The 18819-nt window shown below is 51.2% G+C and overlaps 1 protein-coding gene across 1 annotated transcript in view; it reads right to left on the bottom strand.

Moving 5' to 3' along the window:
* Nucleotides 1-1245: 1245 nt before the first annotated feature.
* LOC144783337 (maestro heat-like repeat-containing protein family member 2A) overlaps nucleotides 1246-18819 on the bottom strand; it is a 204267-nt gene continuing 186693 nt past the window's right edge. Inside the window, exon 20 of the mRNA XM_078662362.1 lies at nucleotides 1246-1344. Within this exon, the coding sequence (XP_078518488.1) occupies nucleotides 1246-1344 (99 nt within the window). The remainder of the gene's footprint in view (nucleotides 1345-18819) is intronic.

The raw sequence follows: 18819 nt of genomic DNA, 5'->3' as shown, positions 1-18819 counted from the left end.
ATTAGTGTCTGACAATATCAATGTTCAGGAGGCACATTTGGAAGGCTATATTATGGGACACAGTGAAAATTATGCAGCATAATTTATTACATTCTGTGAGAATACTATTCTGCTATTTTATCACACATTAATGCTGTTCTCCCAAAAAGCTTTGCCTCTCGTATCCCAGTATAGCACGTGGGTGAGGTAATCTGGTGAGTAGTTAATGTTTGCCGTGGCGCAGCACCATGTGTTATTTTTGATTATTCTAAACTATCAATACATTTATTTGTGGAAATCTGTAATCTATGTAGCATAGAGTGGATTATTTGGTAAGTACAGCAAACCCAAAATTGTATGGAAGAAGCGCCTGGCTACCCTCATGGGTGACAAGCAGCACTGTACATATCCACCTTGCATTTACATTATATTCCAGTGACCCCATTGATTAGTGATGGTTTGTTGTGTGATCCTTTCAATCTGATAGTACTCACACTCTCACCGACATTGACAGAAAAAACAAAAGCATCAAAATCTTACCTCACCCTACTTAGAAAGTATGTAGTCGCACAACTTGAGAGTGTTTTTCATACATTTGATCATGTCCTCGAGCTGGTAGATAGAGAGAATGGAAACGAGAAGGCTATTTAGATGTGACAACATGCATAACAGATGACTTATTTTTCAAAAAAATGGTAAACTGTGGGCATTGCCAGTAACTAGTTTATCCCAGGGAATAGGAGATTGTGTTCTCTGTTGCTCATTGCCAATGCAGCTGAATCCTTTTCCTGGTTTAGAAGTGAGGATAGAAAAAGCTAAATTTGCTCCTACAGTGAAAGGGAATTTTCGATCCCATAGTTCCTTGCTCGTCCACAAATACCATCAACCCCTGTGTGCTTTGTTCTCTTCTCTCACAGAAGAGGTTAATCTTGTAGTCAGAAGGGTGATTGTTTTAATTAATTCCTGTTTCCAGCAAGAGATAGCTTCCACCTCTATCCGTTTACACTGTGCACTAAAACCAGCGTTGAAGTTACGAAATCGGTTCTAGCTCTCTAAGGGTACCACTGGATGAGAGACTGAGTGAGTTACTACACCATTCACTCCTTGGTAATATTGTATTGAATTCCTTTTGTTTCTGAGAATGGAGTACAGTTTCCATGGGCAGTTATTTCTTTGGTATCTTGTGTATTTACTTTATTTTGTGTAGATAGAATGGAAGCGACAAAGTTTCAGAGAGAGGGCACATGAACTTGCTGGTATAGAACTTTAAAGAAGACTCACATATTTCTCAGCTGCAATGGTGGGCATGTCGAAGGCATCCCTGTGTTCCGGTGGTGTTACTTCTTCAAGCAGAATAGATGGATCCTGAAAATATAATTAAAATATCAGCATTACCAAGACCGTTGTCAACACATCTAGACTCTCATGCGTCTCACAGAGACAGAAGTCACAAAAGGCTGCACACCTCAAGAAACTAAAAAACTAAGGAAAACATTTGTACAAGAGAAAGCACACTATGTTCGATTCCTATTGGGCATTTCACGGCCTTAGCACCTTGTGTTCATCCCCTTTAAAAGCAGAACTATTACTTTTGCGAGTAATGGATCAAAGATGCAGAAACAGTGAATAATGGTAAGCTGACAGTGTACAAGTGTGCTGCTACCAGAAGTGGTTACTCTGCTCTTGACCCAAGAAATTGTGTATGTCTCTTTCTAAACAATACAGTATCTACGTTATCTGATGAATACCATCCTGGCTCTCAAAGTTCTCGCCTACTATTGACAAATCACTCACCTCGACTACATTGCAAAGAGCATCAAGAAAGAAATTACTGGGAGGAGTTGCCAAGTAGTGTAAGATGGAGGCTACATTTTACACGAGCTCCGTGCCAGTTCCGAGAATCCTGCTGAATCCGACCCTTAGGCTACCTTATTCAGCCGTAAGTACTGGTGCGGTGGCCCATATACTAACCACCTTTGGTCCACCGGAGCCCATCCAGGGAGCCTGGGATGAGAGACAATTTTGGCGATCGACAGCCTGGGAGTTCGTACGACCTGCCTGGAGACGTGTCTGCTGGTGACAAACATCACCTGAAGCTGTGAAATCACAATGGTGAACCTCCCTGTGCATTGACACCTGGGTCGTGCAAGGGAGAGAAGACAGCCAAGTGGCCGGGGTGTTGCACGAAGCCGCTTTCACTTCCAAGAGGTGGCTGGAAACAGCAGAACAGGTACCTTAGAGTGGAGGAGCCGGACTGGGCGCCACACGTGGCCAGGGCTGCAACTGCAGACTGGGCGAGCCGACTATGGAGCAACCTTTTCTCTGATGCAAACATCCATGTTGTGGCCCCTACTCTTGTACCCTTTGTCCTACCCAAGTCCATGCAGGTAGCCAGGGATAAGAGAAAAGCATTAGGCAAACAACGACATGTCGGAAGACTGGACTGCTGCCAACGTACCCATCCTGGAGCTGCAATCCCACAGCAGCGATCCATCTTTACCTCCGTATTGACTCTTGGGGCACTAAGGAAACAGCCACATGAGAGGGGAGTGGTAGGGGCCGCTTTCATGTTTAGGCAGCCACATCGGATTGTGACAGCCAAATTGGTGGGCCAGAGTAGAGGAGATTGGATAGGCAGCATGAACATCCAGGACTTAGATTACAGCCCAGGTAGGCCGGGACCCACACAAGATGTCTCACCCCAAAGGTAGGAGACTGGGTACATGGCTTCAACCTCAGGAGGTGATCCCCCTCTGGGAGCCCAGAAGCCCTGGGAGACTGCTACAGCCAATGGGGGGGCAGTTATGGTCACACAAGCCCAGCCTTACTCCACGCCTGATCACCGTGGCGTCTCAGGAGGACATCTGGAGAGAGGAGGGGAGAGGGAGTGCCCCAGCACTGGGCCAGTAAGACATGGCCTCAGAGAAACAAGCGAGGGCAGATGTCCCTTGCATTGTGTGTAAGGAGGACCCTCCCAGCTGGTAGACCTGCCAGATGGCGTGGGGGACCAGCACCCAGAGAAATTCCTCACAGAATAGTTCAGAACCAGGGTCCCGGATTGTGAGCTATCCCCCTACTTCGTTCTGGAAAGGGCACACAGAGCGCTGGCCCCATGCCCTCTGCCGGTGACACAGTCTAGAGCCATTATCATTAGGGTACTGAACTTTTTAGGCAGAGACTCTATCCCATGGCAGGCATGCCAACATCCAGACGTCCTTTGCACCGACTCCAAGCTTATGTGCTTCCCCAATTACACAGTTAAGTGCAGCTCCTTCGTAAATGTTTCTTATAGGTTAAGTGGAAAGTCAGGGCTATGTACATTGAATGTGCTGATGTACCCTGCCAAACTAAAAGTTATGTATCAGTAGGGAACCATTTTTATTTTAAAGCCCGTAAGAGACCTGGATCTGAGCGTCGGAGATGAAATAACTGCCCATATCAACAAAGGAGCCAATGACATCTCGGGAGACTGAAGGGTGTCAACCATCCCACTCTAGGCTGAAATGCAGCAGACTGATAGGAGGCAAAATCTGGTTATAACAGGAGGATAAACATAGGGCATTCTCCTCATAGAGCTCTGGTGAGTACCAGGGAGGGGACCCTACTAGTGGATGATGAGATATTATTCAGCGGCATAGAGGAGGGGTTTAGTCCCCTTCCTTTCTTTCCTCCATGTAGAGCTACAAGTGTTTTCTCATTCACGGAGGGATAAGAGACACATTGCCTCTGGGGAGAGGGGCTGGCCCGAGGCAAACAACTCCCCACAACACAACATTATTGTGGTTACTTTATTTTGATTTAGTATTATATTGTATTGTATGTTGTTTCTATTGGGGTTGATTTTTTAGAGGTGAAAAATGCTTCCACTTAGAGGTGTTGAGTAGAGGGTTGTTGGGGGGAGAGTTGGGTACTTTAGGGTTGATTAGGTCACAATACTACGTCTCATGCAAGACAGATTGCGGACCCCAGTCAAAAGGGCGCAATGACCTGCCAAGACCTCTTGCAACAGCACCATCCACTACAAGCAATTGTCTTGGAATTTCAGTGGGTTGCTCGATAAAATAAAATGCACAACAATCCTTCGAAAGGCCCACAATCTGGTCCCAGTGGTTCCATTGTTGCAAGAGACACATTTTCTTGGGAATAGGGGGTTCCTTTTTGGACTCTATGGGCCAGATGTAGGTCGCCAAATACCGGTCGGTAACGGCCGATTTCGGACGTTACCGACCGGTATTTGTCTTTTGAGATGTAGGTGGGTCTGAATTTACAGAATCGGTATATTTACCGATTCGGTAAATTTACCACTTCAGTATTTTACCGAATCGGTAAATATACCGATTCTGTAAATCCATATGTAGGTGACACTCCTAAGAGTGCCACAGGCCCTTAAGAGTCGGTATTTTACCACCCAATCCTATTGGGTGGTAAAATACCGAATTCAGGTGTGCATGCACATCTGTGCATGCACACCTGTGCCATGTGGCACACAGACATGCCCTTAGGGCATGTATGTGTGCCACATGGCACACATGCATGTACTTGGGGTGCTAGAGGGTGTCAAAGTGACACCCCCTGCACCCTTGCAGGATTCGGTATTTACCGAATCTGTAAATACCGAATCGGTATTTCACATTGATTCCTATGGGCTTCAAGGCCCATAGGAATCAATGTGAAATACCGAATCGGTATTTACAGATTCGGTAAATACAGACTCTTACAGAATCGGTAATTTTTTACCTACATCTGCCTCCTTCCTATTTACCGACTCTTAAATACCGATTCGGTATGAGTCGGTATTTAGGAGTCGGTAAATAGAAATTACCTACATCTGGCCCTAAGTCTTTAATCATGCAGGGTTCACTAGGGGTTCCAGAGGAGTTACTTTTCCCCTGATGGTCATGGACACTATCTGATATGCCATAGATAGATATGTGGTGATTACGGGCTTCTTGTTTGGCATTCCATTGGCAGTAGTGTCTGTGTATATTCCACCGACCCTGCAGGCGACCACGATGAAAAATCTGATGACAGTTATCACCTTGGGCCTGGATGAGGAGCTTATCGTAGGGGGGATTTCAATGATGTCATGTACCTACAACTTGATTTGAAAAGAGGGGCTACACCATTGCACCCTATAGGTGGAGTCCCTGCGGCTTTGTAATCCTTGGAGAGCAAAGAACAAGTCAGCATATGAGTTCACATATTATTCCCACTCCCATAGGTCACATTCAAGACTAGACTACTTCTTCCTCCCAGCTGCTGGACTCTGATAGTCGTCAGGAGTTACAATTCATGCAGGGGTACTCTTGGGCCAATCACCGATTTAATTAACTATGGGGCTGGGGAGGTGTAGGTCTAACATGCACTGGAGCCTTTAGGTTGGGTGGCTGACGGGTGTTTGGTTTTAAGAGCACATAAAGAAAAAGATAGAACTCTACTTAAGAGCAAGCTCCACAACAGAAGTCTCCCTAATCACATTGTGGGAGGCAATGAAAGCGGTTCTTTGGGGGTTAATAGTGGCAGACTCGCCATTCAGGTAACAGAGACCGAATTGCCACATCGCTGGAGCGAGTGGCAAAGGGCTCCCATTGATTTTAAACCACTTCTGCTCAGGAGACCTTGCGCTCTTTCACTTTTTAATCAGCTAAATTCGTCTTTTAGTCACACAGCGCTCACCTTGTCAAACACCCCCTTCCCCGGTCCACCACTGACGTAGTCAGATTTGTTGTGGAGGGAAGGCGGGACCGGAAGTGATTACAACTTCCCCTCGCTTGCGGCGCAAGTTAGCAGGCTAGTTGGTCTACCCTGTTTTACCATAAAAGAACGATGCCATTCTGTTCGCGCAGCGGACGTGCGCAGCGGGCGTGCCGAAGGCGCGCCACAGGCAAGTCCGTCTGTGCCCATCCGCGCCAGAACTGGCCCAGGGCCAGGAATAGCTGCCCCCCTCCATCAGCCCCTAGAATTTACACTCAGGAGACACTACTACAACTCAGGCAGTTCACAAATACACCATGCCTCCACTCATTTTCCCTGGAGGAACGACAAAGCAACTACACTCACTGCTCCTATACTCTATCACTATCTCCAAAGATAATCTCACCCCCCATCGAGCACTCAATCAGCATGGCCCTGCTGAACTGCAGGTCCCTACCCAAAGGCTCCTTGGAAGTCAATATGCTTCTCCAAGACACAGAGCTAGATGTTCTGTTTCTGACAGAAACTTGTCTATCCCCAAGCTCAGAGCCAGACAGTTCAAGCCCTCCCCCCAGGATACCTCACCCAACGCCTCGACAGAATCACTGGGAAAAGCGGTGGAATCGCAATCATTCACAAAAGTCACCTCTCCTGCCGCATACTAGACAGCCCGATTCTTTTTTTTTTTCACAACCAATTTTATTGAGCAAATGAACAATAAGAACGTGGCACCCCCAAGACCAGAGATCACCACGACAATTTCGGTACAGTAAATCACACAGGTAGCAAATGGTCGAGCATGTGTTAAGAATAGGCTCAGTATAGAAAACTCCCCCAACCCACCCTGTCTCCCAACCCCAACCCCTCCAACACCCAAACACCCACCCCCACCCCCGGACCACACGCGCACATACATCCATACAGCAGCAAGTGGAGGTGTAGTGCACACAGGGCGTTACAGCCTCGGGCCAGCGATGTCTCTGCCATCAAACGTCCTCCTCTCGCTCCGCCGGGGGATCCAATAACAAACCCCGGTAGTCGGCCCATCGCTTCCAAATTTTGTAATGTTTGCGCGGGCAGCCCCTCGCCTCAAAGATCGGCCTTTCCAGGCCCATGAAATAGTCCAGCCCAGCGCGCCACGCAGACAGGGGGGGGCTCTCACCGCCTTCCATGCCCGGGCCAAGTCCCGCTTGGCAACAACCAGCCCCAAAAGCAGCAGATGACGTTTATAAACGATCCCACCAATACCATCCATGACATGCAACAATCCCAGCCGATGGTTGCGGGGAAGGTCCCAGCCCAGGACCTCGGACAGACAGCTCCACACACCTCTCCAGAAACCAGACAGCCGACCACACGACCACACCGTATGTATCAGGGACCCAGGCACCGCCCCACAACGCAAACATTCCGGGGAAGCTATCAACCCAGCCCTCCACAGTCGTTCGCGAGTATAATAGGCCCGATGCAAGTATTTAAATTGGATTAGTCGGAGCCGGACAGCAATGGCGGTCCCACGTGGGGATTCTAGCGCCTCCCTCCAATCGTCCTCATCCAGAGGGCCAACATCCACCTCCCATGCCGCCCGAAGAGAGTGTAGGGTAGAGGAGCAATGGGTGACCAGCGTCTGGTAAATCTGAGAAACCTTTCTGTCTCCCAGATCCCCCATAAACACTTTTGCCTCAACCGGGCTGAACTCCGGTAGAGAGTCTAGGTTAGTAATGCTCGGGGTAAGAGCATGGCACAGCTGCAGGTATCGGAAGAACTGGGACTGAGGCATCTGGAACTCAGTACGGAGTTCCTCGAACGATTTAAGAGTGGTACCGGATATGACCTGGCCCAGCAGCGTGATACCAATGGCTTCCCAGCCCTCAAAGCCGGACAGGGCCGCCAGCTCCGGGAGCAAACCATTGTGCCAGAGCGGCGTCTCAGCCGTCAACTTGCCCCACCAGCCCATGCGGCGCAGGGTCTGCCTCCACACGGCAAAGACCACTCTGGCAACCGACGGCAATGCGCGGCGCAGACGAGCCGAATACAGAATAGTGTGGAGTGTCCGATCCCCCATCAGCGACCGTTCCAGGGCATACGCCGGGTCCCCCCTATCTCCGTACCACCAGTCATTAAGAATAAGCAGGAGGGAAGCCTGATAGTAGGAGAGAAGATCTGAGGTAGCCAGGCCACCACAATAAGTAGACAAGAAGCAAGTTTTCAATGCGACCGAGCACGGAGTTAACTTGGCGAAACCACTGTTGGCCGATAGGGTACGGGAAATTCTGAAGCTGATATAGGAGACGCGGAAGCGCCACCATCTTAAAGATGGCCGATCGGCCAAAGATGGTGAGGGGCATCCTGGACCAAGTCTTGACATCAGCCTGGACTCGATCCCACACCGGCAGGACTCCACGGGCCCAAGCCACGACTCGCGACTCCGACAGGAATATGCCTAGGTACTTCAGACCATCCGTCGCCACACTCAGTCCCTCCGCCCAGGGGTCAGTCACAACTCCGCCGCCCAGTACCCACAGGGTCGATTTATTAAGATTGAGTCGAAGGCCCGAGATCTCGCCAAAGACGCGCATGACCTCTAGGACCCGGGGACCCGAGCGTTGTAGGTCGGTGAGAAAGAAGAGGACATCGTCCGCATACAGCGCGATCCTATCCGTGAGGTCGTTATTCCAGACAAAACCGCGCAGCTGAGCGTCCGCCCGCACTCGGGACGCCAGGGGCTCCATCGCAAGGGCGAACAGGTATGGGGACAGTGGGCAACCCTGTCGAGTGCCCCGACCAATTCGAAAGCTCCCGGAGGTGGCCCCGGCCACTCTAACAGAGGCCGTGACGTTAGTATATAGCAACCGCAGGTACGACAGGAACACTGGGCCGAGGTTAAGGCGGGTCAACAGGGCAAACAGGTAAGCCCAGCTTACAGAGTCAAAGGCCCTGTCCATGTCCGCCAGCAGGAGCGCCGACTGCTAGTCCCGAGCGCCCATGACGTCAACCGCCGCCTGCGCCCTCCGAATATTATGACGAGTGGCCCTGTGGGGCATGAATCCGGCCTGGTCAGGATGAACCAGGTCAGTAATAAGGGGCAGCAGCCGGTTCGCCAAGGCCTTAGCCAGGATCTTGGCCTCGATATTTAAAAGAGAAATGGGCCGGTACGAGTCATGTCTGTCCGGCGCCCTGCCCGGCTTCAGGAAAACCACGATCTCGGCATGTCGCCAGTCAGGCGGCAGTTCCCCCCGGGCCCTCGCCGCCTCCAGCGCGCGCCTGAACTGAGGCCCCAGCTGGAGGTGGAACTTTTTGTAAAATTCGCATGGGTAGCCGCTCGGGCCCGGCACCTTCCCAGTGTTCAGCTGCCCCAGAGCCTCCCCGAGTTCCTCGGCCGTGAGAGGGGCGTCCAGCGCAGTCCTAGTTTCGTCCGAGACGGCCTGTGGCAGCAGGCCATCGAGATAGGTGGAGATCTCCTCTGCCTCCAGGTGGTCCCGGGAGGCGTATTGTGTCTCAAAATAACGGGCAAAGCTAGCAGCAAGCACGTCCGGGTCTGTTACTACCGAGCCGTCGTCCGCCGTGAGACCCGGCAGCGCGAGAGGCTGGAAAGTCGCCTGGCACAGCCTGTGAAGCATCGTACAGGACTTGTCGCCCCATTGATAAATCCTGCTACGCGTAGCGAGCCACGCCTGCCGGGCCTCGTCATAGAGGACCGAGGCGTACGACTGCTGGGCCTGCAGGAGTTGCCGCACCACGTCCTCACCGCCCCCATCCCGGCCACGTCTCTCCAATTCCTCTACTCGAGCGGCCGCAGCCACAATGGTCTCCCGATGAGTCCGCCGGGCAGCCGAACACCAAGCAATATCAACGCCCCATATCGTGGGCTTCAGCGCCTCCCACACCATCACCGCGTCCACATCGCCCACCAGGTTATCCCTCCAATAATTATCGATCGCCTCACGCAAGTGGTACACGTAGTCGGGTTGCTGTAGACGCCATGGCGACATCCGCCAACGAAACGGCTGCCGCTTCGAGGGGAGGTCCACAGTAGCCACAACTGGGGAGTGATCAGACAGACCCCTGGGGAGTATCGCGGCATCCCTCACACGACTCAAGCAGGCACCAGGCACAAACAGATAATCAAGTCTCGAGAAGGAACTATGCACTGCCGACACATACGTGAATTCACGCGCAGCAGGATGAAAGTGGCGCCAAACATCAACCCAGCCCAAGCCATCCACCGTCGCACGCAATCTAGTATGAGCAGCCACCGGGGAGGGGTCCACCACAACAGGCATCCGTCTCTGGCGGTCTGATCCCACGTCCATAACCTCGTTCCAATCACCCCCAACCACAGTCAGCACATCTGGGATTTCGTCCCATAAAGTAAACAGTCTCTCAGCCAGGGCCCACTGCATGGGCGGGGGGGCATACACGCTACCAAAGACCACCTGCTCAGTACCCAGCAACCCCTTAATGAAAACATAACGGCCCTGAGGGTCAATCCATTGTTTCTCATGCACATACGCCACCCTGCGATGTACCAGTATGGCGACTCCCCGGGAGCCTCTCGTGAAGCCCGCATGGTATACTTGCTGGAAGCCGAATCTCTGGAGACTAAGGACCTTGGAGCCCAACATATGGGTCTCCTGAAGCAACAGTACATCTACAGCCTCTCTTTTCCCCCAGCGCAACACAGCCCCTCGTTTGATTTTATCAAGGATCCCCCTCACATTCCAAGTCACAACACGAATGAATTTATGAGGAGACATTGTCGTACTATCAGCCATCATCGAGGCAGTACCCTCCATCCGACCCGCCGGGCCACCCCGGTGCATCCCACCATCTGATCGGAGCAGTAGCAATATACACGTGTGGTCCCACCCCCCCAACCCCAACACCCACCAGGCCACCCCAGGCCCGAACTACCCCGAACACCAACAACAAAACAACACCCCCCTTCGCCCCATACCCCCAACCCCAATACCTCAGAAAACAGTGAAGTATCTGTCGCGGCATGGAGAGACCCGGGTCCAAAACAGAGGACCCAGGGCCCGCCATACCAATGGATCCCAACACCCCAATCATCACACACTCACCACCCCCCTAGCAACACCCACACACTCGTGAGGGTCTAAGGCCCATAGAAGCCGCCTCCCGAGCCCCATAGCGTCCCAACTAAGAACCTCAGGGTGTCTCAGGAGCATACAGATAAGCATGAATAGAGTCTCAAGGAACAGTCTCACCAGCCGATCCATCACGACATAGGGTAACACCAAAGTCCAGGCTCCACCAGGGTTCAACTGCCAGCATCAGAGTGTTCAGAGTCCATCGTGCCGTTAGTCTGTGTCGCACTAGCGGAGGCTGACCGTTTCTTAGATCGGGACCTCCGATGTCGTCCTTTTCGGCTTGTGCGGTCCGTCCGCTCCGGCGACGATCTCTGGGACCCGCCAGGGTTCAGCCCCGGCTGGGCATGCGGCCTAAGTTGCACCGTCTCGTCGGTCCAACGAAATACCTCCTCGGGCGTATCGAAGAAGTGTGTCCGGGACTGGTGTACCACCTGCAAGCGGGCCGGGAACAGGAGAGAGTATTGGAGCTTCAGGCCTCGCAACTTAGCCTTGGCGGCCACAAAGGATTGTCGCTGCTGCTGCACCATTTTCGTATAGTCCGGGAAGATCATAATGGCGTGGTTTTCATATGTAAGCGCACACTTGTTCCTCGCCTCCTGCAGTATGGCATCGCGGTCATGATAGTTCAGCAGCCGAGCTATAACCGGCCGAGGACGCTCTCCCTCTGGCGGCCGCTGAGTCAAGGCCCTGTGTGCCCGTTCAACCACAAAGCACGCAGACAGTGTCCCCTCGGGGATCCAGCTCTCCAGCCAGTGGGTCAAGAACCGTTCCATGCCATCTTTCTCACACCGCTCCGGAAAGCCGATAAAACGGAGGTTATTTCTCCGTGCACGCCCTTCGGCATCCTCCACACGGGCCGCAAGAGTCTTCTGGACACACTCCACCTCCGCCATCCTTTTCTTCAGGGCGCCAATGTCCGTTTCGGTCACCGAGATTCGAGATTCAGTCTCAGTGATCCGCGCCACCGCGTTTCGGAGGTCTTGGCGAAGCAGCGTAACGTCCGCTCCCACTGCCCCGATTTTAGCATCAAGCATGTCCCGGGATTGGGTAATGGCCGCAAGGATTGCAGCATTGTCCGGCCCCGATCCGCCACTGCCGCCAGATGCCCCGGCGCCACCGCTGGGCCCGGTAAACTTATCAATAGGGCCATGTTTAGGCGGGCCACCTCCACCACCCCTGGTCATGGCCGCTCTCAGACACAGATGGTCCTCTCACTGGACGGGGCGGGCGCCACCCGCGACAAGGTGCAGCAGGCCTTCGGGAGCAAGTCCACTATTATGGGCGCAGGAGGCCTCTGGCCCCGGGTCAAGACGTCGGCTCTGGTGCCCTCGAAGGAAGATGTGGCAGGCCAATGCGATCCGGCGTCGCGAAACTCGAGGCCCCGGCTTCACAGGGGCAGGACAGGCCTCCACCACACCGTGTTGCCCACAAGTGTCCTCATAAAACCAGAGGAGGCAGGGCACCTCCGCAATCCTCGGGCAACTGATGCTGCAATGCCGGGCCAAGGTGCGCGCCGCCGACGCCACCCTCCGCAGCCGCCACTCGGCGTCCCGAAAATCAAGGTCCCCGGCTCACGGCCAGTCGCCAGGCCGCACACCGCCGCCGGCGTCTCAGGGTCCCAGAGGGGATGGAGTCGCGGGATCAAGACACCGGAGAAGACAGGACCCACTCCTGGACCGATGTCACTTGCCAGGTCCCATCTGCGGGCTCGGGGGCCAGGATGTTGCAGGGCCGGGCCGAGGTCCGCGCCGCAGATGCCACCGTCAGCAGCGCGCCTGCAGCCGCCACTCGGAGTCCCGAAAATCGAGGTCCCCGGCTCACGGCCAGTCGCCAGGCCGCACACCGCCGCCGGCGCCTCAGGGTCCCAGAGGGGATGGAGTCGCGGGATCAAGACACCGGAGAAGACAGGACCCCCTCCTGGACCGATGTCACTTGCCAGGTCCCATCTGTGGGTTCGGGGGCCAGGATGCTGCAGGGCCGGGCCGAGGTCCGCTCCGCAGATGCCACCGTCAGCAGCGCGCCTGCAGCCGCCACTCGGCGTCCCGAAAATCGAGGTCCCCGGCTCACGGCCAGTCGCTAGGCCGCACACCGCCGTCGGCGCCTCAGGGTCCCAGAGGGGATGAAGTCGCGGGAGCAAAACACCGGAGAAGGCAGGACACACTCCTGGATCGATGTCACCTGCTAGGTATCATCTGCGGGCTCGGGGGCCAGGATAAATGAACAGAGTAAGTCCGGGCCGGCGGGAGCTCTACAAGGCTGCGACCGCCATCTTCGCCCGCCAAGCCACGCCCCCAGACAGCCCGATTCTTGATTGTGAAAACGTTCTTTTTATCATCCAACTCTCCCCTTTACAATCACTTTCGGGCATTCTCCTGTACCGCCCACCAGGAGTACATGTAGCTCCCTGATGGAAGCCATCATCTCTCGTGCCTGCTCCTCTTCCAACTTTACATTACAGACCCAGTCTTAGCAGACGAGCAATTCTCCACTTGGATAGAAAACTAATTAGATCAAGTACTGCCAAGAAAAATCTTACCTAAAAAAAATAAAACCTTCAAATCCCCTTGGTTCACCCCAGAACTCCGCGACTTGAAAAAATAATGCAAAAAACTTGAACGCATATTCAGGAGGGACTGGGCCAATAACAAAAAAATAGAATACCAAGCAGCCATCAGGTCCTACAAAGCTAACCTAAAAACAACCCAGACAGCCTTCTATAAAGAACAAATCCAAGCCTCCGCCAACTCCTCTAGGCAAACATTTTGTATCGTCAAAAAACTGCTGAAAGTTTCAGATCCACCCCCCGTCACCCACCCCTCGGGTCGCAGATGCAATGAACTGGCAGAGTTTTTCGCCACTAGAATTCTAAATATCCTAAAAACACTCCCCGTCCCCGACTACTCACCAGATTACCTCTCCTAGCCCCCGCAATTAACGCCCCCTTCTTTGACTCCTTCTCTCTCCTGATAAGGGAGATGCTCCCCCATATCTTAAACTCAATCAAAAGTGGCTCCCCACTCGACCCCGCACCTTTCAACATCCTGAAACTCATGACACCAACCATCACCCCCCCCCCCCCCCCATCACTAACTTAACACCTCCCTAGAACTGGGCACCGTCCCTTTCAATTGGAAAAGGTCTACAGTTAGAGCACTGTAAAAGAAATCCCATCTGGACCCCCTAGAGCTGGGCAACTACCGGCCCATATCCTTACTGCCTGAAATCAGCAAGGTGGCGGAGAAATTTGTTAACCTACAGCTCTCCGCCTTCCTCGAATCCAACAGACTCCTACACCGCTCACAGACAGGCTTCCGGCCTGGCCAGGGAACAGACACCGTCCTGATGGCAGTGGTGGAAGAGGCACGAATGGTCCTGCAGCAGTGATCCTCCTAGACCTAAGCGCTGCCTTCAACACGGTGGACCACTCTATACTTGTCCATCGTCTAAGCAGAATAGGACTCACAGGTTCAGCAATATCCTGGCTCAAATCTTTTCTAGAAGATAGAACCATTCAGGTCGCCGAAGGCAACATTAGATCCAGAGCTGTGCCACTCCAATACGGGGGTGCCTCAGGGCTCATCCCTAAGCCCTACACTTTTCAACGTGTATAAGTCCCCTCTGGAGGAAATTATAGCCCCTTTCGGCATCAACGTGGCCACGTATGCCGACGACACCCAACTCATCGTCTCTCTAAATCAGACGGACCACTGCTAGTAAAATCTATGCTCCTGTCTCAAAGAAATCTCCAGATGGATGAGCAAATCTCTCCTGAAACTAAACGGAGACAAATCAGAGATCCTTGTGCTAGGCAATCAATCTAAACTCACCACAAAACTTTTGTGGCCATCGTGCATGGGACCAGTTCCCGCCCCAAAAAAAGAAATAAAAAGCCTGGGTGTCTGGCTGGATCAGGACCTCAATTTTCTAACACAAGCTAGGAAAACCGCGGGAACCTGCTTTGGTCTCCTACGCACCACATGTAAAATCCTTCCCTTTTTACCCCCCCACTCCAGAAAACTCCTAATTCAGGGTCTCATCCTGTCCAGACTGGATTATGGAAACGCCCTATATCTTGGCGCCCCGAAATCGGTCATAAACAAACTTCAACTTGTCCAGAACTCTGCAGCTAGGCTGCTAACAGGCACACAAAAACGATGCTCTGCTAAGCCTGCCCTAAGCTCCCTACACTGGCTCCCAATCCATGAGAGGATCAATTTCAAATCCCTCTGTATTACACATAAAATTCTACAGGACAAGGGCCCGCCAATCTTGAGATCCCTGATCAAACCATACAAAGCCAACAGGAAGCTAAGATCCGACCACCTCTTTCTGGCAAATGTTTCCAGAATCAAGAAAGCGCGGTCAGGAGGATGCCTATTCTCATACAATGCCTCCAAGCTCTGGAATACCCTTCCCCTCAACATTCGCAGGGAAACCAACCTACTCAAATTCCGTAAGCTCCTAAAAACCTGGCTGTTCTCTTAGGTCTCTTCTGTTGCCGATCTAATTCCTCGAGTCCAGCCCAGGGACACCCCCGGGTAGCTACGCGCTTTACAAATCCACTTCCAATTCCAATTCCATACCCTGTGGGAGGAGAAAGAAAAGTACAGCACTCGAAAGGCAGATTGGTGAATTAGAATATCGCCTGAACCAAATGAGAGATCATGACACATTTTGTAGTCTAGAGGCTACTAAGGAGGCCCTTAAAAAGAAACTGATGACTCATGCCAGGGCACCAGTGTCTGATTTTTAAAAACAGAGAGTACGAATGTGAGGCAAGACAGGATAATTGCTAAACAGGCTTGCAGCCAACTCTGGAAGACAGGTTTGTCCCATAGACATGGGGCCTGACAGTGGGGTGACCCATTACAAATCACACATTACTATCAGGCACTTTAAAAAGGTGAGACCCCAAGCGCATTGCGATTAAAATGGCTTTATGCCAGTCAGAAGCACAAGGCCTTGTCTTAGGAGGCTAAATATGTACTTGGACCACATACACTCTGTATCTGACCACACAACCATGATGCAACTTGACTCTGAGAAGGCCTTTGGCCCATTTGAATGGTCTTTCCTCCACAATATCTTAAAAAATATAAATTTTGGTCCTAGATTGATTTAGTATGTGAGGCTGTTATACATTATGCAATGGGCTAGGGTCAGAGTGAACAGGATTTACTCACAGCAGTTCCAGATAGGCAGAGGTCTGCTGTCTCCTCTCCTGCTCACTCTTGCAGCGGAACCACATGCCAAATAGATTGGCGGGACATGCAGGTGTAGAGCTTGAGGTATGGCGGAAAATTAGAGGGCTGCATCTCTTTGTATGCAGACAATGTCCTCCTGTATATCCAGTGCCTAAACGAATCCATCCTAAAGCTAATTTATATTCTAAAAATCTGCAAAGAAGTGTCAGGCCTGAGGGTGAACTGGGGGAATCAGCCATACACCTTATGGTGGGTTCTCCTCCAGATTTGCTTCCAGACTCCCCGGCAAGCTGGAGTTTTTAAATACTTGGTGTTAGACTTGTCACTCTTATGGTGGTCTTACCTCAATCTTTTTGGCTGCACATTTTGCTTAATCTTTTGTTGGCCATAGGACTTTGAGCACTTTACCACTGCTAATTAATGCTAAAGGGCATGTGCTCCTTCCCTAAACATGTGTGCAATTGGTGTATACTTAATTGACCTATTTAATTTACTTGTAAGTCCCTTGTAAGGTGGTATACCATATACCCAGCCTCTGTAAATTTACTGCCGCTAGTGTGCTGCAGCCATGATTGTCCCACCAACAGAAGAAGCCTGTCTAACCCATCTCGGCCTGCCACTGCAGTGCCTTTGTGGGCAGTTTACTGCCACTTCGACTTGGCATTTAAAACTACTTTCCAAGCCTTAAACTTCCATTTTATTGCATATAAGTCACCCCTAAGGTAGTCCTTAGGTAGGCTTAGGGCAGGGTGGTATGTAAGCTAAAGGTTGGACATTTACTTTATAGTTTGCATGTCCTGGTAGTGACAAACAGCATATTTCATTTTTCGCTACAGTGAGGCCTACCCCTCTCATAGATTAGCTTCAGGAATTCCTTAATATACTTTTTAAGCTATAATTCCTGATCAGAGAGGAGTAGCTGTTTCCTGTTTCATATGTTTGGAATGGTAGTGATGTTTAATTTACCATTACTATTTTAGAAGTTCCACTTTTAGAAAGTGGACATTTCTCTGCACTTACTGCTTTGTGTTTCTGACAGCCCGTCTCAAAAGCATTCCCTCTAGACAGCCACAAAACAGGAAGGATAGGTGGGTTTGAGTACCCATCTACATACATCTGCATTCTGATGGCCTTGCCTGGGCTGGATGGAATGGAGAGGTTAAGACTTCACTTGAATAGGTAGTATCCTGTCCCCACACAAAGGACTGATTACCCCCCACAGATAGCCTGGCAGACAGGTCTGGCCTGTAAGGGGAACATATGCATTTAAGAGAGCTGCCTTGAAGTCATCCCATGCCACAACAAAGGCCCTTTTGGGTATAAGTACTGGGTTTCTGCCCCCCCCCCCCAAAAAAAATAAGACACTTATGGATCTTGAACTTGAATCTTTGTTATAAGGACTGTTGTGCTGTTTAAATAACTAATCTTTGGACTGCAGGCTTGGAAGGTTTGCTTTTCTCTTGTGTTTCCCTGCTGTCTGCTGCTCTTTGACTCTGCAGAAGGAGAGCTGGACTCTACCTTCCCTACAAGTGATCTCCAAGGCTTGCCTCCTCTTGCTTGAGACTCAGCGATATCAAAGTTTCTACCCCTACTCCTGTGCCTGAACTCACTGGATGTGACCCAGATACTTGCTGCACCGAATTTGATGCATCTTCTGTCTGTGTATATCAGAACGGGTGCATCGATCCGGTTGCGCAAGTAAAATGAGCACATCACATTGGAACCAGCACTTTGCCTTCAGCGATCGATGCATCAGACAGAGTACACCGCAACTGCTGCTTGGTGAGAGTGATGCATCCCCTCGACTGTGTGGTAGAATCCGATGCGACAAATTGTTCGACACCTCTTGACTCCAGCACCCGTCTTCGGAGCTGACGCATCGCTTTCACTATATGGCGCATATCGACACATCTGCGATCAGGAAAGGTGCTTTGTTCACTAGGTCCTGCGTGGATTCTTTAGCTGGCCTGCGCTTCCATGTGGTCAGCCTGATATTTGACTTGGACCTGGTCCAGCACGATTTAAAGTAACCTTTTTAGCAGTACTTGCTTCTAAGCACTTTACTGCATTTATGCCTTTAAAATTCAATATCTCAAAGCCTGTACATTGGATTTTTGTCATTTTGGTCTTATTTTCTTTATAATATGGTAACCTGATTTTTCTCAACCTGTTTGGAGTCTTTTTATCGTGTATCCATTGTGTTACTGTGTGTGTGTTGCACAAATACTTTACACATTGCCTCTTTAGAGAAGCCTCACCAGAGGGTAAGCACAGGATATCTTTAAGTGTGGCTCTAGCTTACCCTGACCAAGATTATGGCTTCTGCTTGGACAGGGTGCATACTTTTGCCAATCAGAAACCAATTGTCTAACAATAGAGCATGCGCATATCAAGAGACACACAGGAACGCTGGGACAGGATAATCACCCCTTTGACTTGCAAATTTAAGGGATATATGGCAAGATGGAGCTCCCTCACCCGATCATTATGGGGCGTATAGCCCACTTAAAAATAGTGGCCTTGCCATAGCTGTTATAAGTTTTGCAACACTAGCCCCACAAAATCTGTACCCATTCATTTACAACCCTACTGGCCAACATCAATAGCTACAAGTAGGGAGGATCGCACTGTGAATCTCCCATAAGAAGTGCATACAATCCCCTTATGATGGCAGACTAGGGGCAGTAGATATCAGACTGTAATACTAGTCGGTCCACCTGCTTGCGATTAATGAGTGGATCTTTGGGGATCGGAGGGACCCAGCTACGAGATTCGAGCGGACTCTCTTAACCGGGCAGGACCCAGGGTTTTGGCTGTATGGGGAGTCC

Source organism: Lissotriton helveticus, chromosome 9, assembly GCF_964261635.1.
Source record: "Lissotriton helveticus chromosome 9, aLisHel1.1, whole genome shotgun sequence".
In the NCBI taxonomy this organism is placed as follows: Eukaryota; Metazoa; Chordata; class Amphibia; order Caudata; family Salamandridae; genus Lissotriton; species Lissotriton helveticus.
The sequence above is the reverse complement of the archived record's forward strand: the minus strand, read 5'-3'. Positions and strand labels throughout refer to the sequence as shown.